Here is a 25,625-nt window from a genome sequence, read left to right as displayed (position 1 = left end):
CAAGAACACAGGTCGATACCACATTCTCAAGGACAATTCAGGATGGGCAATAAAGGCTGGCCCAGCCAGCAATGCCCACATCCCATGAATGAATAAAGCACCACTTGTTGAAAACTTCCCCTGGGTGCTATCTGTTAGAAAATCAGAAACTCATCAGTTCACAAACTACTGAAAAAGTTCTCCATTACTATGCGCATGGTTGAAGGAAGCAAGTTCTCTTTGTGCGAACAAACAAATGCTTTTGAAATCATTAGAGCTGCCTCTTTCCAGAAACGAGTGCTGCTGTTCAAGGGCGCTAGGACCCAACGGAATCTCCAAGCCTTGGAGTAGCTCTCCACCTGCTGCAACGGTTCGGGACCGCCGCAGTCTGGCTGTGTGTCTCTCTCCATATTAGTAGTCAGCAGGGGCTCACCCACATCACTTTGGAAATTCAAGATTATCCTTGAGTGCCCGCCCTTTCCCATTCACTAAGTGCTGGTCTGGTGAATTGTTTCTGTCACGGTTGCAAGCCTGAAGTTTTCTGCACTTCCTACACTTGATGCTTTTCCTTTCTTCCGCTCGATTAGAGAGGTACTTGAGTTGCTCGCTTTACGTTCTGCCCAATCCTATCCTTTTTTTTCACTTAAGATTATGTCTGGACTGTATTTCAATTCTCTTTTGGGATCTTTCGGGAAATCAGACTGAATTATGTTTGAAAAGTTCTAACCCGGGAAGAAACTGAAACCGAATTGTGATTGATTCGAGAAATCGCCTTATGCCTGGATTTATACGTATTTTTTTGAAACTGCCCCCCCCCCCCCATTTAATTTTCAGGAAGGGGAAGTAAATATGTAAAAGTGAAGTACCTGTGTCGTTTCCGTGACGGGTGACACTTATTCTCCGTTGGTAAGTCATTTTCTTCAAGTTTCCTGAGTGACATTTTCCGGAACCTCCCAACACGCTGGCAGTAAGAAAAAAGTTACGGTCTTGAAGCTGCTGTTTGTTTCTGGTAAATGATGATTCCACACGTGTGGATAAAGAACACATTTTGATGCAATGGGAATTCAATGTTTGAAGTTTTTTTTTGTGAGGCTGTGGGATTAGCTTGAGGCTCTCAAATTATTCTTTTGAACAATTTCACTGTTTGTTATAGAATGTGTTAAGCCGGTTTTAAATTATTTCAGGTGAGTAAACTCTCTATTTTAAAAAAAAAGTTTTGCTGCAAATTCTTGGCTTTTCTCTTTTCAAGGGAAGACCTACCCTGTATACCGCTCTTATCTTTTTAAATTTAAACTAATAATGGGTACTTGTCTCGGAAGGTGTGGATTCCAAATTTTATTGAATAAAAATGATGGTTTTAACAGATGAATTGTTATAGATGATTGAATTGGTGGGTACAATGGCTATTATGCAGCTGAAGTGTGCAAAGCAGGCTGGCCTCTGATCTGATTCCAAGTCTCTGCTAAATTAGCTGAGATCCTCTGGAGTAGCCAACATTGCCTTTGGGTTAAAGAGGGAAAAATTATGTGAAATCCTTACTCCCAACGACTGTCCAGTATCTGTGGACATCAAACGAGGACTAGATCAGGTTTCGGTGTGAAACAGACGAATGTGTATGCAGCAATAAAACTTGGTTGCAGTTAAGATGTACTCAAAACTTATGTCAAAGTATCTCAGATACTGAATTGTGTAGGAAGAGTAGTCATTCTGTGCATTTTAAGGTTATACAAATAATTGTTTTCACTGGTGTTTTGTGAAAGTCACAACGAGAACTTAGCAAGGAGAATCAAGTTTCATGTGTCACAGAAACAACACTAGCATTTCCCTTTCCTTATGGTAAGTATTGAGGGGGAAATAAACCAGATTCACGGTCAAGAAATGCATAGTCAGACATGTTCAATATAACTTAACCTCGCTGTTGGGTAAGATCTTTTTTAAATAATATAATTCAGTTTACTTGAAAGGGGAATATTCACCAGGACAACACCCTGTTATTCAAACAAGGTAATGGGATCTTTAATATCCACCTGAGCAAGCCAGCAAACTCTGACACACCTGTCTTCTACGGAAGTGTGTTGTCAGAGGTGCTGTTACATCCAGAAATGGATTTGAGCCAACTATCTTTTTAGGTGATGTTGCCACCAACTAAAGTTACTTGACACTTTTTTTTCTCTTCCCATTACACAAAGTATTATGAAGTATGCAGATAACTAGTTAGTGGTTCCAATTGTATGCTTACTAATACTATAAACTATATTGGCTCAGTCAAGCTGTTATCTTGGAGTGTGGAATAAATTCCATATTCTACATATGTGACACATCATATCCATTTGTAACTGCTTAGACACCTATTTTTAAAAAAAACTAATGCTACACTTGTCAATTTGACTCTATATATAATTTTACTTATTTTCAGCAGTAACTGACTTTTTATGGAATTCTTATTTTTAAGAAACTGAAGATATATTTTTTCACATGGGATCTGGTGGTGTTTCACCATGGTAATTAATTACACAAGGCAATTTTGTGTTTCTGGATGGTGCAAAATATTGTGGTGCAAATTGTTTGAATTTGTTTAAATCACTTTGTTTTCAATTTTTTTTCTTTAATGGACTTTACTGGCAGAAGGTTTTGCAGTCTCAAGTCTTTTTTTTTCTGAACATGCCCACAGCCCACAATGATCTGCTACTTGGGAGTAAATTAGGAATTTTATTTGGAGAATCTGTACAGTTCTTTGGTGTGGATTTGGTGGATGTTTGTGTGCTTTTCCTGCCCTCCATCTAATGAAGCATTGTTCATAAGCTTTGTTGATTTTTTTTTAAGAAGTAATGAAGAGGATTGATGAGGGCCGATCGATGGATGTGACCTATATGGACTTCAGTAAGATGTTTGACAAGGTTTCTCATAGGAGACGAGTTAGCAAGGTTAGATCACCTGGAATACAGGGAGAACTACCCATTTGGATACAGAACTGGCTCGAAGGTAGTAAACAGAGGGAGGTGGTGGAGGGTTGCCTTTCAGACTGGAGGCCTGTAACCAGTGGTGTGACACTGATTTGGATGTGAACATTGGAAGTAGAGTTAGTGAGTTTGCAGATGACATCAAAATTGGAGATGTAGTAGACAGCAAAGAAGGTTACCTCAGAGTACAACAGAATCTTGATCAGATGGGATATATGAATAGGAAGGGTTCAGAGGGATATGGGCCAAGTGCTGGCAAATGGTACTAGATTAGGTTGGGATATCTGGTCGGCATGGACGAGTTGGACCAAACAGATTGATTCCATACGTTGTACATCTCCATGACTCTATGGAGTGTAACTAGACAGTTGATTGTGCCTAACTTGCCTTAAATCAGTGTTTCCCACTCTTTTTCCCATTGTGACTCCATTTCAAATTGAAAATTGTTATGATGTCTTTTAGGGAGAACCGAGAGCAGGGATACAGCTGTTATAACTCTGTCAAGGTTCCAAGGTTACCATTGCTGCCTCAGTGCTTGCAAACCCACTTGGGGTCCTGACTCTCATTTTGGGAGGCCCTGCCTTATGTGCTGGATTAAGAAAGTGGAAACTGTGGTGTAACCCTTAAAACTTCACTTTTGAGCAGAAAACATTGACCAAAAATAGTTATCAGAAAAACAAGTAAAAGAAAATGGATATATGTGGGATATTGCAGTCAGAGAGGAGACAGAAGGATTCAAAATCACCTTGGCAAAAACACAAGTGCAATTGTAGAGGAATGAAAACCATCAGAAATACATCAATATAAATAATTGTCTAATTGATAGTAATTCAAAAATCTTTGCTGTATTGGGACATTTTTTCAATTAATGTATTTTCTACAGTATAGGCTTCCACTCTATTGATGCTGACTTTTCTGTGCAGGTAATTTCTGATTTATAAGTTGAGTTTACAAAGGGAAATTACGTTTATACATTCATGGGATGTGGACATCATTGGTTGGGCCAATGATGAACTAAATGCCTTTCTAGGCCATTTCAAAGTGCAGTTAAGAATCAATCATATTGCTGTGGGTTCAGAGTCATGGGCACCAGACCAGGTAAGGATGGCAGATTTCCTTTGAGGTAGGAAATTAGAGTGTTCATGTTCAATGCGACTGGATGTATCACTTAGCCTCATTAAAGCAAAAGAAGACTCACTGAACTATTATAGTCCGATGCGTACAAATAAGCCAGTTATACTTCTCTTGTTCGGGTAAATCAACTGTCAACAATTAGAACTTGAAAGTGGATCTGCATTACATTAAAGTCAATCACACATTGAAGGCTAGTCTTCCATCTATCTGTGGTACTTCCTTACCCAAGTGTGGGTTCCTTTTTATTATAACTGAACTGAAAGACCAGAGATTGTAACCAGCCAGTGGACAAAAGTAATAGTGTCCTGGAATTGGTGCCAAGGGGTGGAGACGATTTCCTCTGAAGATAGCATGAGGGTAAAACATTCAAGTTGTGATAAATCTGGAAGCTGAGCTTGAACCGAATTTCACACTGGATTCAGCCACTGCAAACAAAGATGGATTAGAGACAATTCTAAGAACTTTTGGGTTTTTTAAAAAAATGTTTTTGTAAAAAAGCAATTTAGCATGTGAATGACAACTCACGGCAGGATTGTGTAGCTGTAATGTTTGTGTGGTTATTTCGTGGGTTGTAATTGAGAGGCAGCTTGATTGTAGGATTCAGTCCATGATCTCATTCTTCAGCTAAGCTTTCACAACACCCACTGTGCTCCCACAGATGCTTTAAAAAAAAGATACCGTATGTCTTCTCAAAAGACACATTCAAAGCCAGTTCTGAGTCATTTTAAAGCATTTTTTTTTATATGGAAACTTTTTTTTATAGTTGGTGAACATTTTGCTCAAGGTATTAGAGCTTGTAAATAGAAACACTTCCAGCACAGGTTAAATCACCCCACACTATCTGCAAATTATTTTGTATTACGTAAGTCCATGTTGCAGCATGGTGGCTTTTCTTTTGTTGCCTACACCAGCTATTCTGTGGGCTGAGATGAAATTTGTGCTAGGTTAATGCCTTTCATTTTGTGTTATTATTTTTGAACTCTCTAGCTGTGGCAGTGTCAGGAACTGAATGGGAGTCCATTGATATATTGGGGTGGTGAACTGACATATGTCAATGAAATTAACATCTTACTGAAACACCCTGGTTGTTAATGACTGATGTTTGTTCATCATGTTTGTTCAAACAGGAGCAGAAGGGTGCATGGGGCCAGGGCCTTGCCTTTCAAAAGTAAAGATATTGTTGCCTGGTCCTCTCTAGCTGCTGTGCAGTCCTTCCCAGATTCTCTGCTGCACTACCTCTTTGTCCAGGAATACAGTAACAGATATCAAGGCATCCTCACTATGGAAGCCTCACTCTCACTCCCAGTCTATATCCTACTCTGCCTTGCTCACCCTTTGGTAGTGTATGTACAGATGATGGCTGTGATCCCCCTGCATGTGTGCAGATGCTTCCTGCGGATGGTTTTTGTAGTGGCCAGATGATGTCACTGGCCACTCATGCGTACTGGCCATACTATATAGAGACACAGAACTAGAAGCAGGAGTAGGCCATTTGGCCCTTCGAGCCAGTTCCACCATTCAGTGTGACCATCGGTATTCCTCCATCTCAGTGCCATACCCCTTGATACTTTTTAAAATGTAAGAAAAGTTCTCCTTTTAGATATATTCAGTGATTTGGCCTCAGCCTTCTGTGGTAGACTGCTGCCTACAATCAGATTCTTCCCCCCCCTCACCCAGGATTTCTTTCCCCACAGCTATCAGCATTTTGGAGAGATCATTCCATCCGCAACTCCCTTGTTAAGATTCCCCCCCCCCCCCAAACCAGCCCACATGGCACCTTCCCCTGCCACCAAAGGAAGTGCAAAACCTGCATCTACATCCTTCCACATCCAACAGAAATTTACCTGCACCACCACTAGTTGCATCCAATGTGGTCTGATTTCCAGCATCAGCAGTCCTCACTTTTGCCAAGTAATTTTGATCTGATTTGTTCAGCCTTTCTTCATCAGGAATTCCCTTCATCCCAAGAATTAGCCTTGTAAACCTTCTCTGAAATGCTTTAAGGGAGAAGTAATGGAACAAGGTTTCAGTGCAATCTTAATTCTTCAGCATCTGCCACTAATGTCTTGATAAACTTGCACTTCTAAATTGGATTGGAGGAAGCAAACTATTAAATTTTTTTAAACAATGCCATTAGCAAAATGAGTGCTGGTATCAGTGTCGAGAGGACGGAGCCGGCCAATTCAATTCTACCTCTAACTTGAGTTCCTTTCTAGTTTGAAAAGGCATCCAGATGGATGGCTGAAGATTTGTCGAGCATAAATCTTGCAAATCCTGCCATGAGCTGAGAGTCTGAATGTCCTGTTTCTGAGCTTTAAGTGCTAGTTTAATTTTAATTTTAAACTTAGCCAGCCAATAGTTGATGGGATAGTCGGCAGGCTCACTAATCTTTAATTAGACTTCAATTTGTTTTGTAAATGTCACCTTACGTTGGTTCCCATTTAGACCGCAGCCAGTGTCAAACTATCTTTTCCAGTGGGGTGCTCAGCACTCTGAAGAATGTAGTGCACTGTATGTTAGTTCAGTAGCTTTCCTAAGCACTTTGTTTATATGAGGACAAGCTATTTTGAATTGAATTAACTGCGTCATCAAGCTGAATGGGATTGCCCTTCTTATCTAAGCATAACCACAGGATCATCAGCAATAGCTTCTCTTCCTTTGTCCTGCAGTCTCCCAAATATTCCTATAGTCTGTTCTTTTTTCCTTGTTTTATAGGCTGCTCTTTAGCATTGTCATCTTAAGATATGAGCTAAGAATCCACGTGTGTATTAATGCCTCTCAGCTTGACCTTTCAACCCCTCCATTGCTGACAATTAGTCCCACATTGTCTTGGATGCCTTGCAGTTTCCTCCACTTAAACATTAGGAAGACAGGGGCCATTGTCTTTTGCCCCGCCACCAATTCTGGATCATCACTACCAATTCCAAATCTTTTCTCTGTCACTGGTGAAACAGGCTGTTTCAGAATATCTGTATTCTGTTCCATCCGATTACCATCTCCATTTCAAAGACTGGTAACTTGGTCCATCTCAGTGGATGTGCTTCTGAAAGTGAACTCCTTTGATCATCCAATGGCAATAATTATTATTGATGGGTTCTTTATTGTTGTACCAGGAATGGCCAGTTTAGGTTTGATGCAAGCCAACCAGTTAGTCTTGTTTGTATAGAACAGGTGTGGCATTGGCTTTTGAGTAAAAGCCAAAGTAATTAAGTTATTAAGCAAACAAGGAACTTATGTATTAGTTTAAAACAATTATCTGTATGAACTGGGAAAGTGGAATATCTGATGCAATATTTTAAGTAGTTCCTGAAATGAGCAAGGCACATCAAGTTAGGTCAAACTGATTCAACCACAGATAATCCAAAATGAAGCTATTGTTGTCATCAAAACCTTTTGGAAAATTACTGGAGCAGTTGAAGAAATTTGGTATGAATTCTATTGTAAGATGCTTTCTGTATGTAGGTCCTGCCATTACCCTTGCAGTAGTTTCAGTATTGCCCTAATACCCTTAATCTCTTGGGTAAAAGTTTATGTGGGGAAATATGGGTCAGAATTGTTTTTTGCCACATGACTGTGTACAATATGTTATGCCAGTATACACTGCACTATGCTACTTTTGGCAAGATTCCAGTGTTTTCATTTTGAATCTGAATACTTCTGCAGTAAATCTTCTCTCTCAATATTTTCTCTATCCCGTCATGTGCAGGATATGGATGGAGTTGATGTCACATTATAATTCAAGGTACTTTCCGGTACGTTTTTTTCACACTCTGTGAAACTTAGCTTTCCTAGAGACTCCTGCTTCCTCTAAACTAAACCTCGATCTGATATATTGAATAGCTGAAAAAGCGTGCCATAAGCTGAACAAAGAACCTTTCTTAATATTATCAGGAAATGGGACATGATGCCACTGTATGTCTGAATTTGACACATTAGCAGAAAGACAGTATGCTGATAGTTAATTTAGATCAGGCTAAACTACTAACAAATGAAGTGAAACATGGTCTATTTAAATAGGTTTTCAATGTTGTACTCCTTTGAATAAAGAAGTTGTCACATGTATGTCAATTTAATTTGGGATAAGTGATACATGGGTCTGTGGCACCAATGACAGGCCCCACACAAATGTGGAAGTTCGAGTAAAACTCACCATAATGCATAAAATATTGATCCTCTGGATCAAAATATGTTGGTGTTCAAAAATGCTGTCTGAAAGGCATGGAACAGAATTTATATTTTTAACATGTGTATGTATATGTTGAGGTGTTTGGGGGCAGGCGTGCATGGTGTGGAAGAATACAAGTGATCCAAAGAAGCCCTTGGTGTTGCCTTCCTTGCCCCCTGCTCCCCCATTCCATAAAAAACAATATAGCAGGACGCTGGACAAGAAAATCTGAGGAATATGAAGCACCAGTCTGGTATTTCATTGTATTCTCTTAAGACAGGAGTAGAAATTAGCCCATTCAGCCCATCGAGTCTGCTATGCCAATCAATCATGGCTGATAAGTTTCTCAACCCAATTCTCCTGTTTTCTCCCCATAACCCTTGATCCCCTTGATATGTTTTGGGGAAAGAGTTTGGAATGAACTGCTCCTAGGTTGAACACTGGAAAAGCGCAGCAGGTCAGGCAGCATCCAAGGAACAGGAGAATCGACGTTTTGGGCATAAGCCTGCCCGAAACGTCGATTCTCCTGCTCCTTGGATGCTGCCTGACCTGCTGCGCTTTTCCAGCAACGCATTTTCAGCTCTGATCTCCAGCATCTGCAGTCCTCACTTTCTCCCCGAAGTTTAACAGCCAACCTCTTTTTGTTTTTCCCACAAGAGTTAACATAATCAGCCTCCTCTGCATTTCTCGTCCTCAACAGTATGGGCAAGATAGTCATTTTGGTGTGTAAAGGAATTGGCATGAGTTCATGATTTACCCCTGTGATACAGCAGGTTGTTGCATCCTGTTAGGGTGAAAGGGAAGGCTGGTAGCTGTAGGGAATGCTGGATGACTAAAGAAATTGAGGGTTCGGTTAAGAAAAATAAGGAAGCATATGTAAGGTATAGACAGGATAGATCGAGTGAATCCTTAGAGTATAATGGAAGTAGATTAGATTACTTATAGTGTGGAAACAAGCCCACACCGACCCGCCGAAGTGCAACACACCCATTCCCCATTCCCCTACATTTACCCCTTCACCTAACACTACAGGCAATTTAGCATGGCCAATTCACCTAACATGCACATTTTTGGACTGTGGGAGGAAACCGGAGCACCCGGAGGAAACCCGCACAGACATGGGGAGAATGTGCAAACTCCACACAGAGAGTCACCTGAGGCGGGAATTGAACGCATGTCCCTGGCGCTGTCAGGCAGCAGTGCTGACCACTGTGCCACCGTGCCGTATACTTATGAGGGAAATCAGGAAGGCAAAAAGGGGACATGAGATAGCTTTGGCAAATAGAATTAAGCAGAATCCAGAGTTTTTACAACTACATTAAGGACAAAAGGGTAACTAGGGAGAGAATAGGGCCCCTCAAAGATCAGCAAGGCAGCCTTTGTGTGGAGCCGCAGAAAATGGGGGAGATATTAAACAAGTATTTTGCATCAGTATTCACTGTGGAAAAGGAGATGAAAGATATAGACTATAGGGAAATAGATGGTGACGTCTTGCAAAATGTCCATATTACAGAGGAGGAAGTGCTGGATGTCTTAAAACAGGTAAAGGTGGATAAATCCCCAGGACCTGATCAGGTGTACCCTAGAACTCTGTGGGAAGCTAGAGAAGTGATTGCTGGGCCTCTTGCTGAGAGATTTGTATCATCGATAGTCATAGGTGAGGTGCCGGAAGACTGGAGGTTGGCTAACGTGGTGCTATTGTTTAAGAAGGGTGGTTAGGACAATCCAGGGAACTATAGACCAGTGAGCCTGATGTCGGTGGTGGGCAAATTGTTGGAAGGAATCCTGAGGGACAGGATGTATATGTATTTAGAAAGGCAAGGACTGATCAGGGATAGTCAACATGGCTTTGTGAGTAGGAAATCATGTCTCACAAACTTGATTGAGTTTTTTGAAGAAGTGACAAAGAAGATTGATGAGGGCAGATGTGATCTATATGGACTTCAGTAAGGCGTTCGACAAGGTTCCCCATGGAAGACTGATTAGCAAGGTTAGATCTCACGGAATATAGGGAGAACTAGCCATTTGGATACAGAACTGGCTGAAAGGTAGAAGACAGAGGGTGGTGATGGAGGGTTGTTTTTCAGACTGGAGGCCTGTGACCAGTGGAGTGCCACAAGGTTTGGTGCTGGATCCTATACTTTTTGTAATTTACATAAATGATTTAGATGCGAGCATAAGAGGTACAGTTAGTAAGTTTGCAGATGACACCAAAATTGGAAGTGTAGTGGACAGCGAAGAGGGTTACCTCAGATTACAACAGGATCTTGACCAGATGGGCCAATGGGCTGAGAAGTGGCAGATGGAATTTAATTCCAATAAATGCAAGGTGCTGCATTTTGGGAAGGCAAATCTTAGCAGGACTTATACACTTAATGGTAAGATCCTAGGGAGTGTTGCTGAACAAAAAGACCTTGGAGAACAGGTTCATAGCTCCTTGAAAGTGGAGTTGCAGGTAGATAGGATAGTGAAGAAGGCGTTTGATATGCTTTCCTTTATTGGTCAGAGTATTGAGTACAGGAGTTAGGAGGTCATGTTACGGCTGTACAGGACATTGGTTAGGCCACTGTTGGAATATTGCTTGCAATTCTGGTCTCCTTCCTATCGGAAGGATGTTGTGAAACTTGAAAGGGTTCAGAAAAGATTTACAAGGATGTTGCCAGGGTTGGAGGATTTGAGCTATAGGGAGAGGCTGAACAGACTGGGGCTGTTTTCCCTGGAGCGTCAGAGGCTAAGGGGTGACCTTATGGAGGTTTACAAAATTATGAGGGGCATGGATAGAATAAATAGACAACGTCTTTTCCCTGGGGTCAGGGAGTTAGAACTAGAGGGCATAGGTTTAGGGTGAGAAGGAAAAGATATAAAAGAGACCTAAGGGGCAACTTTTTCATGCAGAGGGTGGTACATGTATCAAATGAGCTGCCAGAGGAAGTGGGGAAGGCTGGTACAATTGCAATATTTAAAAGGCATTTGGATGGGTATATGAATAGGAAGGGTTTGGAGGGATATGGGCCGGGTGCTGGCAGGTGGGACGAGATTGGGTTGGGATATCTGGTTGGCATGGACTGGTTGGACCAAAGGGTCTGTTTCCGTGCTGCACATCTGAGTCTCTGACTCTCTATAATTTCAGATGAATGCTTTGTGCTTTGGCTGCTGATTTCAATGCCTTGGATGAGTGAGTGTGTAGTATTGAGGAATTGTTTTGGAAAAATAAGATTCATGTTCAGGTGTACATTGAACCTTAATGAACAGCGCAAATAATTTTGCAACTGAGAGAAGCATAATGAACTTGTGCAAGAGGCGCCAAGTTAATAGTTGTTTTACAATGTAATAAATTAATCTCTCCTCTTCATTCCACTTCTGCCTGCTCCAACATTGTCAGCACACACCTTCCAATGCCTTCTCCTCTTCAACCTATATGGTCACCTCCAGTGTGCCCCAAGACTCCATTCTTTCCCATCTCCTATTCCTTATTAATTTGTTATGTTGCCATATTTACACCGTCAGATTTACCTCGTTACTGTTCTGACTTAACTGGGAAGAGTGTGTTGAAACTTATGCTTCACCATTTCACATGCCATCATAAAATGTATAAAATCCCAACAAAACCATCCAAAATAATCAATTTGCCTGACAGACGACTACTCAGGAGAAAAGCAAGTGACACCAGGTATTATCAGTAACAATAAATTGTAACACCTAACTTAAATAAACAAAATCTACTACAAGACAACTTAAGCTGTACCCCTTCAAATCCCCTACCCTACACAGACACACACAATCAAGATTAAGATGGACAAAAGAGAAATGGTTTGACACGTACTATGGGTTGAAAAAGAACATAAACAAGGTCAGCAAAATTGTGAAAATCAGAAGTCCAGACCTTACATGGGACGTTAGTTTCTCACAGTCCTTTTTAATTTTAGCAATGATGACATGCTGTTATCTGTACAATGACAACAGTCATTGATCAGGTGGACTTGGATCTTCCTTTTGTTAGAATTCATTTGTTTAAGCATTCTTGATTTATCTGTTTTTTTTCCCCCACAAAAGGAGAGGTGGCTACTTTCTATCTGCAGGCTTGAGATGATTCTTCCCCCTCTGCTGATCTTGGCACTTGCAGTTTTTTTGTAACCTGCAGCTCAACCAATCAGACTGTTGACAGGCCAAATTTTTTTGACTTGATTCTCCGATGTTGCTCAGTCTTGAGTTCTCCTTCTTACTGCTTCAAAAGCAACACTATCTCACAGCTCAATAATATATGTAACACTTGATTATTTAGAAGGTTTTTTTTTAATTCATTCCCGGGCTATGGGCGTTGCTAGCAAGGCCAGCACTTATTTCCCATCCCTAGGTTAACCCCAATGCTGAGAGTCTAGAGTCACATGTAGGCCAGACCAGGTAAGGATGGCAGCTTCCTTCCTTAAAGAACATTAGTGAGCCAGCTGGGTTTTCCTGACAATCAACAATGGATTCATGGTCATTGTTAGACTCTTAATTCCAGATTTTTATTGACTTCAAATTCCACCATCTGTGTGGCAGGATTCAAGCCTGGGACCTCCGAACATTACTTGGGTCTCTGGGTTAACAGTCTAGTGATAAGACTGCTTGACCTTTGCCTCCCTAAAGTTGTAAAACTCTCCAGGCATTTCAGTTATAACAGTCCAAATTCCAATTCAGTTTACAGTCCCTAAAAAAGAAAATAAATAATATCTTATATTACAGCAGGTCTTTATTCCATGTCCTTTGCGACACTGTCAGACAGTGGATGATCTAAGTTTGCTTATAATTCATGTTGGCAAAACCAAAGCAATCCTATTCAGCTCCACCAGATACTATTTTCCCCCCCTCCCCTGCCCTTCAGTTTGAAACTTGGAAAACTGTCTCAAACATCACCAGTACTGCCTTTTTTTTAATCTCTATCCTGTTATTGCTTGGTACAGTACAGTATAACTGATGTTTGTGAATGACTTTGGTTTGGATATCGAATCATTCATGCTTGTTATCATTTTGTTATTCTATGAATTGTAACTTGTTATATAGGCAAATTTAGCAGCCATTTTGGTCCTTAACGCGTCCTAGAAAGAGTACTGAGATGTTGGCTGGTTAACCTGTACAGTATTTGGTATTGGCCATTCACGAAGGAATATTTGCCAAAAATAAATCTTTGCATCTCTTCAAATCATACTGGAGTTAGTGTGGGACATAGTAGCATGGAGGTAATGTCACTGGATTAATCATTTGGAGGCTCAGGCTAATGCTGTGGGAGCATTAGTTCAAGTCCCATCACAGCAACCAGTCAAATTTAAATTCATGAAACTTTCATGAATTGTGATTAAAAACCCATCTGTTTCCCTAAATGTCCTCCTTTGGAAAGGAAATCTGCCATCCTTACTTAGTCTGGCCAGTACATGATTCCAGATAAACAGCACTTTTAACTGCCCTCTGCAATGGCCAAGCAAGCTGATTTAGATTAGATTCCCTACAGTGTGGAAACTGGCCTTTTGGCCCAACCAGTCCACACCGACCCTCCGAAGAGTAACCCACCCAGACCCATTTCCGTCTGACTAATGCACCTAACACTCTGGGCAATTTAGCATGGCCAATTCACCTGACCTGCACATTTTTTGACTGTGGGGGGGAAACCGGAGCACCTGGAGAAAACCTATGCAGACACTGGGAGAATGTGCAAACTCCACACAGACAGTCGCCCGAGGCTGGAACTGAACCTAGGACCATGATGCTGTGAGGCAAGCAGTGCTCACTCCTGAGCCACCATGCCACCCAAATTTAAATCAAAGGTATCTGGGGACAGGCAACAAACACTGGCTTTTCTGGCAATGCCCACATCCCATGATAAAGTAAATGAATTTTTATTGTTCACCTGACTCACAAGAGTAGGCAAGTGAGGAAAGATGCCTCTGTAGCACAGCTGCAGTACTGCACTGAAAATGTGCATGTGGTTCTTGAATTCGAGTTCTCTTGCGAAAGAGTGGGGCCCTGTCAGATCACTTTGCAGGAGTAATTTCTTTGTCAATGGGGTGTTCAAATCCTGTTTATTTAAGATGACTTGCTGTTTACTGTGAAATTTGTGTTTGCATTATATTGGGTTCAATCCTGGATCTCTCAAATGAATTTGCATGTAAAAGCCTTTAAAAACAAAGAATGGGCTGTGATAGCTGCATGCAAAGCTGAAAACTAACCATGGGTGAGTTGATGAAGGTTAATTGCAGTGTGCTAGAATGTGTATTCACTGTCCAGACTCTGTTTTATTTGCCACAAAACAAAAGACATCTTGCACACACATCTCAGAATAGAGCTAGCTGATGTAATGTTTGATATAAATTTACCTGAATTCCTTTTTTCAAAACCAAATCCTTGTCTTTGTTATTTAATTTCCTTCTGATCTTCCACTCCCATTCCCATGCTTCTAAGTTTTTTTGTCATGAAGGAGGGAGAGTGGATGAATTGGATGCCACTGCAATTATTCAATTCAACAACAAGCATTGTCCTGAGGTGGCCAGAGAGCCTGCTCTCCTCCAATTCGAATCATAGAGTTGTACAGACCCTTCGGTCCAACTCGTCTATGCTGACCAGATATCCTAAATTAATCTCATCCCCTTTGGCCCATATCCCTCCAAACCCTTCCTGTTCATATATCCATCCAGATGCCTTTTAAATGCGCTAACTGTACCAGCCTCCACCACTTCCTCTGGCAGTTCATTCCATGCACGCACCACCCTCTGTGTGAAAAGGTTGCTTCTTAGGTCCCTTTTATATCTTTCCCCTCTCACCCTAAACCTATACCCTCTAGTTTTGGACCCCCACATCCGAGGGAAAAGACTTTGTCTATTTATCCTATCCATCCCCTTAATAATTTTATAAACCTCTATAAGGTCACCCCTCAGCCTCCGCTGCTCCAGAGAAAACAGCCCCAGCCTATTCAGCCTCTCCTTTATAGATCAAACCCTCCAACCTTGGCAACATCCTTGTAAATCTTTTCTGAACCCTTTCAAGTTTCACAATACCCTCCCTGTAGCAGGGAGACCAAAATTGAATACCGCTTTATAAAAGTGGCCTAACCAATGTCCTGTGCAGCTGCAATATGACCGCCCAACTCCTATACTCGATGCACTAACCAATAAAGGAAAGCATACCAAACACCACCACCATTACATATGAAGGCTCATGTCACCTGAAAACCTCATCAGATAATCTACTTTGAAACTGGTCTTCAATTGTATACATAAAGTAATAAAAGCTGCACTGGGAATAAAATTATTCGTTAAGTGTTCTCAGATTGGGAAATACCAACAAACAGGCCACACCCCAGTTTTCTTCTATTTAAGGTGGAACATATATGGCTATGAAACCTAGTCATCTGCTTTAAGGACCCATTTTATATCAAGGTATTGCCCAGACTAATGAGAGGTGTGGCCGTAGTGACACATTTATAGAGTCATAGAGATGTACAGCATGGAAACAGATTCTTCGGCCCAACCCGTCCATGCTGACCAGATATCCTAACCCAATCTAGTCCCACCTGCCAGCATCTGGCCCATATCCCTCCAAACCCTTCCTATTCGTAAAACCATCCAGATGCCTCTTAAATGTTGCAATTGTACCAGCCTCCACCACTTCCTCTGGCAGCTCACTCCATACACGCACCACCCTCTGTGTGAAAAAGTTGCCCCTTAGGTTTCTCTTATATCTTTCCCCTCTCACCCTAAACCTATGCCCTCTAATTCTGGACTCCTGAAGAAGGGCTTATGCCCGAAACGTCGATTCTCCTGCTCCTCAGATGCTGCCTGGCCTGCTGTGTTTTTTCAGAACCACATTTTTCAACTCTGGTCTCCAGCATATGCATTCCTCACTATCACCATCGCTATCCTGTCTACCTGCAAATCTACTTTCAAGGAAGTATGAACCTGCACTCCTAGGTCTCAAAAAAAAGACTTACAGTCTGAATCTTTGTGCTCAGTTCTGTGTTTTACATGAATATGTGTACTATGGCATTGCTAATGTTTTATGTAGCTGACAGATGCTGCTGAGTACAACATGAGTAGAACATTTTAATTGGGTCGGGAAGCGTTGAATTTAGGAACTGGCATCTATTGCAGTGCATTAATGCAGAACAATGGTGCATATAATTCACCTCAGACTCTGCCCTCAATATAAAAAGCACCATTTTAAATGAAGATCTAAAGTATTCCAAGTCCCAATTTGGACGAGCAGACCTGACGCCCGCAAATTTAAAATTATCGTTCTTCTGTCCAAATACCTCCAAAAGCCTTTCCTCTGTGTATCTCTGTAGCATCTTCAAGGCACATATCCCTCAAAAAAAATTCTCTCATTTCCCCAATCTTGGCCCCTCTGCCTGCCCCACTTTCTTTATAGGCCATCAGGACTGGAATTCTGTCTCTGAATCTTGCTGCTTCTCTTTCGCCTTTTAAGGCACTCATTAAAACCTACATTTGACCAAGCTTTTATCCAAATATTCCCCAGTGGCTTTGTTTCAAATTTCTGTTATTTTAAAGGCACTGCATCAATGCAACTGTATTGTTTCCATTTCCAATACCAGCTCAATATTGTGACCTCTGAGTGAGATTGCTGACTTAGTATTATTCAGTGATAGCTTTGAATTTTTATCATCAGTATGTGAATAATTGATTGCCTATCCCTAATTGCCCTAAAACCGCTGCAGTCTATGCTGTGTATTAGGGAGGGAATTGCAGGATTTTAACTCAGCGACACCCAGGAACAGCAATTATATTTCCAAGCCAGGATGGTGAATGGCTTGAAAGGGAAACTTGATGGTGGTGTTCTCATGCATCTGCTACCTTGTCCTTCTACATGGTCGAGGTCATGGGTATGGAAGGCTTGGTGAATGGCTGTGGATTTAACTGCTAAGAAACTGTGTCAGGCTGCCCAGCACCTGTCTCAGCCAAGTGGCAACTTTAATCCCATCAATTTGGGCTGAAGTTAAAGACAAAAAAAACTACAGGTGCTGGAATCCAAAGTAGACAAGCAGGAGGCTGGAAGAACACCACAAGCCAGGCAGCATCAGGAGGACTGAAGAGGGGTTAGTACCCAAAATGTTGACTTCTCTACCTCCGATACAGCCTGGCTTGTTGTGTTCTTCCAGCCTCCTGCTTGTCCACTTTAGGCTGAAGTTAAGCCTTGGTCTCGGAGAGCAGGTAACAAGCACTAGCTCACTACTTGACCCTGTTCCTGATTTTGTACCATTTGTATATTGATGCAGAGAAGCTGCTGGCTTTAAATTATTAACATACTGAAAATTTTCTGCAGGTCTGTGTTCCGGCTTTTGCATCTTGCAAAAAAAATTATTCCAATCCTTGCCCAAGGATGCAAACATTACTCATGGAAAAGGTGAATGTGTTGCTTAAGGATTTTTTAAATAGTACGGACCGAATTGGAAAGGAAAATATGACTGTTGGTGTTGGGTGGCAGGGGGTTGTACGTAAAGTCCAGGGCAATTTATGCATGCTGACATGTCTGACAACTACCTCTCATGTGAAAATTGGATCGGACAAGAATTCTTTTTGATTTACACATATGTCGTTTTATAATTAAGTTACAGATCAGGTGGCTGATTGACCAAAAGATCAGTTGGACTCAGACACTTTTTAATCTCCTTTTTATTGTTAGATTTGCAAATATTTAACTGAAGTGTTCAAATACCACCACACCTTCATGTTAATATGATCAGTTCCATGCCCTTTGACAACAACACTCTGGAAAGAAGGGAGTACTTAAAGGGAACTTGCCATCACATTACAATATCATCTGGATGAAGTTGCCTGTATATTGCATGGTATGTTATGTTGTATAGGTATTGTATGCAAGCCATTATGGCTAAAGCCTATGATAGGTTAACTTGTGTTTTCTATGCCAATTATCCTGGACCTTTTTTTAATCCCCAAGACAAATTGTATTCAGACCTCCTTTTAATGTCTGATTAATTGTATAACAGGCAAACTGAGGCATTCACTGTGTTGCATAAAGTGATTTCATTTTGCTTTGGAGACTTTATTTCACCTTTTCAAGGTCAAGTATATTGTGGAAAATGGTTGGTTTTCTTGTTCAAGTGCTTCTTTTGCACTGTACAGTTCCAATGCAGTTATCAAACAGGATAAAAAGGGATTATTTTATTTTCTGCTTATGTAGAGGCACAGCAGAAGCACTTTTTTTTCCCCCTAAGAGATGTATACTATATATTTCAGCTTGTACACAACTAGTACTTAGCAGCAGGAAGTGACTAGAAACATTGAGCAGAAACTCTTATAGAATAATCTTCCCTGCTAGCTCAATTCTTTAAATATATGCTTTTTGGTTTCAGTATAACTATCTTGAGTGTGTCAATGTTTAGTTCCTGATGCAGCAAGATGGTACCTCTGATCATTGCAGAGACATGCAGCTCACTGGGTTTTCAGTCAAGTGTTGTTAGTACTTCAGAACAGAATCTTTGGGCTCAGTTGTATTGTCCCCTGTTGGTATTGTAGGTGTTCCAAACCTGAAAAAGGAGTGTCTGCTGCATCCAGTTCATGTCAATATTTGCTTGTGATGTGGTACTGAATGATACACACATATCAGATAGGGTGCCACCGCACGCTATGGAAACCTTCGGACAGCAAGAAAAGTAAAAAGTTAAAAGACCATAAGGGTGATCAGAATTATTGGTACAAGTGGTACTCCTTGACAGCAAGTTACAAAGCTGTTACTGCACTCCAGATCAGAATTGTTATCATGTCACAAATTTGCTATTATAGGTGGTGATCTTCATTACCTAAAGGTAGGGCATATTGGAACTTATACCAAGGCTGAGGGAAAACTATTAGCCAAAGTTCTGTGTGCTGAGTATGCTGCATCTGATTATGGTGAAAAATGTCACACTGTTTGAAATGGTGTTGAATGTTGCATCATCCCATCCATAGTATTTCCCTCCAGTGTTCTGTTGGAAAGTGGCAACAGCTTTGCAGTAGATGATACCAAGTTTGTATTTGCATTAAATCAAAGGAACCAAATATATAAATTTAATCCTTTTAATTCATGGTATTCAGTATGAAAACTACCAACCTTTGCATTTCTTGAGATTTTGTGAAGTTTTTGTCCCTTAGAAACATCAGAATACCTAAACTAGTATTGTTCCATGTCTATGGGAAGTGGGCTTCCTTGACAGGCATGTGCCTAGGGTAGGAATCAGTGATATTTCAGTGAAATATTCTGTTGGAGTCAAATTATAAGAGCAGTAATGACGGGAAAATACCACAGATGTTGGAGATCTGAAATAAAAACGAAGTGCTGGAAATACTCAAGCAAGTCTGGCAGTCTTAGTGAAGAGTTAATGTTTAGAGTCAAACTTCACAAGACCTCACACTGCTCAAACTTATTTGGTTCCTAACTGTGTCAATGCCTCAATCTCCAGCCCTTTTTATAGTTATGTTCCTCAGTCAATATTATTGGGACTGCTGTTGTCTTGATTTCAGGGAGTCTTGTTGCCAAAACTGGAGACTCATCTTGCGATACTTAATGCAGCTTTTTGCTGCAGTGATGCTGTAATGAGTTATTCATTGTAGATCAGTAAATGATGTCACAATGGCTCCTATTTCTGAACCATCTTGGCTATAGTGCAAGAAAGCAGGAAGAGGAGCTGTGTAGAATGTTGTTGCAGAAAGAATTCTTTTCATTTCTGTTCTGCTTAACACTTCACTGAGTTTTTTTCATATAAAAGGCCCACATTCCTTAATTCTAAAGCTCACTAGTCATAGTTCAGACTTGTTCTTTCTGAGGAGCAGTTTGCTGTTTTAATTATCTAAAAATATAAACTGCAAAAACAGAAAAATCCAGTCCTTCTAATTTCCTCCTTTTGGGTTCAATTAACCCTACTGAGAGAAGCGTGATGAAGTCATGATTCTGCAGTTTTCATTCTTCTTGCACACTCCCTCCCCTTGGTTTGTTTTTGAAGGGGAAATCATTCCCACATCATATTGATGATGTGTTCCCTGGACTCTGTCACTGATATTCCATTCAGACCATGTAGAAAACAAGCAAAAGCTAACTGACAGCTTCAAGGAACAAAGCTGCCAGCTCCCTGAAATGGGCCTGTTATGTAACCACTGAGAGAGTGCATTTGGGCCATGAATGTAATCCTTGGGTAAACTCCAACAATCCATCAGATATACAAAAGTCCTTTGCTAAAGATCCTCAAACCATCAACCACCCCAAACTTCACAGGTATTTTTCATCTCCAATGTTGATGCCAGTGGTCCTCTGCTTTCTATTCCCTCTTCCTTACTTGACTCACTCTACACATTACAGGTGGAAACTGCTGATCAAACAAAGCTGATTGAGTTCTAGCCCACAGCATTTGACAGAATTTATCTCTTTGTGCCCACTCTCTCTTTTCCTCAAAGAGGAGCAGCTGTATTGGGAGGGTGTCAGCCAGGTGCGAAACGGATCTTTTATTTGCAAAAGTTGGCACTGACTCCCAAATGCTAGTTTGCAGACCTTTAGTATACCACTGTCTATTTGAACTGAAAGCATTTAACCCAAGGTATGCCGATACTTCTGCTAAATGAGAAATGTCACATAAGCACGTTAAGCATTAATAGACCATACAGTCATAGAGATGTACAGCAATGGAAACAGACCCTTTGGTCCAACTCGTCCATGTCGACCAGATATTTCAATTTAATCTAGTCCCACTTGCCAGCACCCAGCCCATATTCCTCCAAACCATTCCTATTCATGTACCCATCCAGATGTCTTTTAAATGTTACAAATGACCCTGTGTGTGAAAAAGTTGCCCTTTCGGTCTATTTTATATGTTTCCCCTCTCACCCTAAACCTATGCCCTCTAGTTCTGGACTCCCCCACCCCAGGGAAAAGACTTTGTCTATTTATCCTATCCATGCCCCTCATAATTTTGTAAACCTCTGTTTCACTTCATCTGCTTTTTGCCGCAGTGTAATCCCAGCTTTTATGAGACTGTGCTGATTCATCCCACTGAGGGTGGAGAATGGGTTGATCAGAAACATATCCATTTGTAAAGCTGCCAAATTGTTTAGGGCATTTAAAAAATAACTTACAGGATGTGAACATTGCTTGCATATATTGCCCATACCCAGTTTCCCTGTCGCTCTGAACTACTACTGTCCATTAAGCATGTTCACTACTTTGCCATTGGGTAGAGAATTGCAGAATTTTGACAGTGGCTAGGAGGGATCTGTATTGGATATCTAAGTAGAGATAGTGGGAGATCTGAATATGATGTGCTCCTATGCATCTGTTGCCCTTGTTCTCTTGGTAATGTACATTTCTAACGCACATTTTAATCCCATTCTCCCCTGAAGTTACTGATGCTCCAGTGTTACAAATTTACACAGATGCAAACAGTCCTCTCATATTCAGTCACCATTCTTCACGTGCAGAAATAGTAGTTGTTGAGACATTTGGTTTTCTAAGAGGAAATTACTCCAAGGTAGCTCCTGGCTCAGGGTATCTGAAATGGAGTGCAGTTGAACTTTAAATATAGCCGCAGTGACTTGTAGACCAGAAAATCCCAGCACTGGCGGGAATATCACCTCTCCCACCACTTGACTGCACAAGCAGAATGCCAAAAGTTACATAATCAATTAGGTGAGAAACAGAAGATTGCATGAGAAAAATTGCCTTGTACTGTGAAACTCCCCAAACATAACACAGCCTAAAATTAGGAAAATCAAGTCCATGGATTCAGTTTGGCTTTGGGAGTTTATTAGCATTTGTAACTGGACTAGCTAATATCCAAATCTGCCTGCCTATATTTACGGTTCCACTGATCATCTGTAGCTGATTTCTGTTGTTTGCCATTGCCTAAATTTAGAGGCCAGTTGTGTCCATAAAATTACTTGATTTCTTTTTAAAATGTAAATGTTTGCATACTGATGAAAATAGTCAAGAGCTCTGATGAAGTGTCATCTAGACTCAACGTAGCTTGCTATCTCTCTCCATATATGCTGCCTGACCCGCTGTGATTTCCAGCACTTTTTGTTTTCAGTACAGATTCCAGCATCTGCAATAATTTGCTCCTAAAATGTATATCAAGATGTATAACAGCTGCAGTTCAAATATGCACTGCATTAGACCTTGTTAGGGGGTGATGTACATCGCACTGTAGATGAACTATTCCTTAGAATTCCTTTCTGTAGTGGCTTTGACTTTGATGGTTTTTGGTTTTAGCCTTGATGTAATGGTGATTGGACTGGGTAAGAAACCCTGGTGGACAACTCCCTATGGTTTCTGGCGTGCAATATGATAAAAGGGGAAATATAGTTTTCTGAAATATTTTTCCACTCTCAACATTCATAAGAATGTAAGCTTTAAGATCAAGAAAAATCTCATCTGCTTATGAATTTGCACTACATGTTTTACAAATCAATTGTGACCCTTCATAGTCTGTAACCTTCATTCAATTTCAGTCCAAATGGATGGACTGAGTTAAGTCCCTTCTTGGTCAACTGTGAGTTTCTTGATTGAAAAGGAGGAAGGATTCTCATTCTTAGTGAATGGAAGTCATGTTGTTTAACCTTCAGTCACTTTAATCTCTACTTGAGTTATATTTACTGTAAATATTTACGAAAATGATTCATATGGTGAATACGTGTCAATTTTTAGTTGAGTTAGCTGATCTCTGACTAACACAGACAGAGATTGACCTCTTGTTCTCAGTTCAGGAACTGGGGAGAAATTTTGCAGCTTCCACCTTTTTATTTAATTATGCAGTGATCCCAAGTAGAAAGAGTGTGTTTAGATTAGGTCAAATATGCTCGAGCTAAGAACCTAAGGAAACTGCAAGTACAACTATAACATTAGACATCTGCTTTGAAGTGTGCACGTCCTGGTTGTTGTGTCATAAACCATATAAAAATCTTGGGTTTTAAACTGTTGCTAATCGATAAACCAGGGCATTGGTGCAGCTACTGTCACTACCGTTTCTATTTACAATTCACTATTTCCTGTAAAATGTAAACTTTTTCAGGCAAGGAGTACAGTATGCAAAGTAAATAATTGATTTATTTCCTGTTATGGATGGGGTCAAGTCAGCAGCTATTGTACATGGAGCCAGGCAAAACTGAAGGACTCCTTATGATCAATCTCACTCAGGAGAGCAACGATCAGCCCCCCCCCCCCCCCCCCCTCCTGTCTATTCATCCCATCACCTCACAATGGGATTTGACCAGCGATCTCTTCCAGAAAGACAGCAGCCTGAAATTCATCTTATTGAAATGGTTGGGCGTTTTTATAATAATAGATATCCTGACTTTGGGATAGGATGGAAAAGATTTTATTGGGACACTAATGTGTGGAATAGACTGTCTACACTTTGCTATGTTTCCATGTGTTTTTCTTTCTGTGTAAACACTGATATTAAGGGAATTGTATTCCACCAAGCGTTCATTCCATCAGGGCAAGAGGGGAGGTAATGGAGATCGGGAAACTGTGGTTAGTCTGAAAAAAATTATCATTCTTTTTTCCAGATTCCTACATCAGAATTTTGAAAACCAAATCATGGAGGGGCCTTCAACTGTGCAAGCTTCACTGTGAATAAAACTGATCAGCTCTGAAGGAATTTTTTATACTGCTACCGTTGAGTAACATATTTAACCAGCAATCATGAGGCTGTTTTTTAGGAAACGATTTGGTCCAGTCAAACTTGCCATGGTTAGCGTAATATTTATGATCTTTATTTTCATACTTCAAAGAGATATTGTCAAACGAAGCCCAAAGGATGACTCTTGGTTTAAAGACTTGTCAGGCGGGAAAGACCGCATGCTGGGAATTATGTTCGGAGCAGTGAACAATATCCGAGATTCGATGCCCAAGTTTCAGATCATTGCTCCAGATCGAGGACAAGAGATTGTTGATGATAGCAAGTCCTGCTTACCGGGGTTTTACACTGGGGCAGAACTGAAGACCTTCCTTCCTCGCCCTCCCGAGGATCCTAACGCACCTGGTGCTGATGCAAAGGCATTTCACACAGACAATCTCTCACCAGAGCAACAGGAGGAGAAAACGCGCGGCCTTGACAAACATTGTTTCAATGCTTATGCCAGTGATCGCATCTCCTTACACAGGACCCTCGGACCAGACACACGGCCTCCAGAGTAAGAGATCCAGCATTTCCATTTGATCCAATTGTCAGGGTTGGGACTCGGGCTTTTGTTATTGTTTGGCATCACTAATGTGAAGACTTGTAGAACCAGGAAATGAAAATTGTTCTGATTTTGGGCACCTAGACTTTGCTTTAAACATTTGGAGATATAAAGACTCCCTCTAGAATATCTGGGCATTTTAAGTGATCTGTATTAGCAAAATACTGACTATCATTCAAACCCTTGAAATGAAGTTCCTATTTCACTATCAAACAGGGTAGGTTTACTACTGTTGATACATACAGAAAAAGGGCTTCACATTGTCCAAACTCCTCTTCTGTTGGTCTCTTGTAGTCAGCAGGTGGCTTTAACCTATAACCCCTGTCCACAAGAGTTTCTGTGTGTAGAGCCCAAGTGACCCTTTTCTTAATGGAAATGCTTGGGCAGTCCCCTTTCCAGAAGGTGGCCTGTTTCCTATCACGGGTGTGAAGCCAGAATACGTCGCAGTACACCCTTTACATCTTCTATATGCTTTAATGTGATTAAATTCTTGTGCTTCACAGACAGTGGTGGATTGACACAAGCTCAAAGCAAGAGGAAATTCATTATTTCACTCTGTTATACTGGGAAAAGATAAAAGCCACTCTGGTAATCAAAATGGGATCGTAATCAGTCCATTGAATTCTGTACATTTTCGTCTGCTCAGTCACAGTGGACGTTGCCATAACTTGTTAATTTTCCATTTATCCCTTTAAAATGTGGGTAGAATCCTTTAATGCTGCTTTAAAAATAAACTCTAGATTCACAGTTGTACCTCCTCAGATTCCTTCTGGAAACATTGTGTATAAGAATAATTGGTGTCTGAGCAAATTAGTTTCCTGTTGGGGGTGATGGAAAGAGGGAAAAGAAACAGACTTCAATCAGTCTAAAAACATCTGGCCAACCCCTACAAAATAATGTTGCAGGATATTTCATGCTCGGATTTGGTCCATTGATAGTGCATTCACCTTCAGGTCAGTACATTGTGGTTAAGTCTCATACCAGGACTGAAGCGCTTGATCAAGGGAACTGACTCTTTATGTAAGTAACGTTCCATCCTGAGGATAAGACACAAAGGCAAGCAATCATCTGTCTCCGTGGGTGGGGTGTGTGTGTGTGTATCACAGTGGCACTGTGAAAGTAAAGTTCTGCTTTCAAATGTACTCTGCCTGACTGATATTGACAGTAGATTTT

At 40.8% G+C, this 25,625-nt stretch overlaps 1 protein-coding gene across 4 annotated transcripts in view; it reads left to right on the top strand.

Annotated features, from left to right (window-relative positions):
• The first annotated feature begins 355 nt into the window (after window positions 1–355).
• LOC140471186 (polypeptide N-acetylgalactosaminyltransferase 6-like) overlaps window positions 356–25,625 on the top strand; it is an 85,565-nt gene continuing 60,295 nt past the window's right edge. Inside the window, exons 1-3 of one of the 4 annotated variants that reach the window (XM_072567076.1) lie at window positions 356–570; window positions 814–885; window positions 23,778–24,404. In XM_072567076.1, coding sequence (XP_072423177.1) covers window positions 23,914–24,404 — 491 coding nt within the window. In that variant the 5' untranslated portion in view covers window positions 356–570; window positions 814–885; window positions 23,778–23,913. Of the gene's footprint in view, window positions 886–968; window positions 1,164–23,777; window positions 24,405–25,625 lie in introns of those variants that run through there. The other 3 variants (XM_072567077.1, XM_072567075.1, XM_072567078.1) reach the window with 3 other exon arrangements.

The sequence above is a fragment of the Chiloscyllium punctatum genome, chromosome X (assembly GCF_047496795.1).
Source record: "Chiloscyllium punctatum isolate Juve2018m chromosome X, sChiPun1.3, whole genome shotgun sequence".
NCBI lineage: Eukaryota > Metazoa > Chordata > Chondrichthyes > Orectolobiformes > Hemiscylliidae > Chiloscyllium > Chiloscyllium punctatum.
Note: the sequence above shows the minus strand (reverse complement) of the source record. Positions and strands in the feature narration are given on the sequence as shown.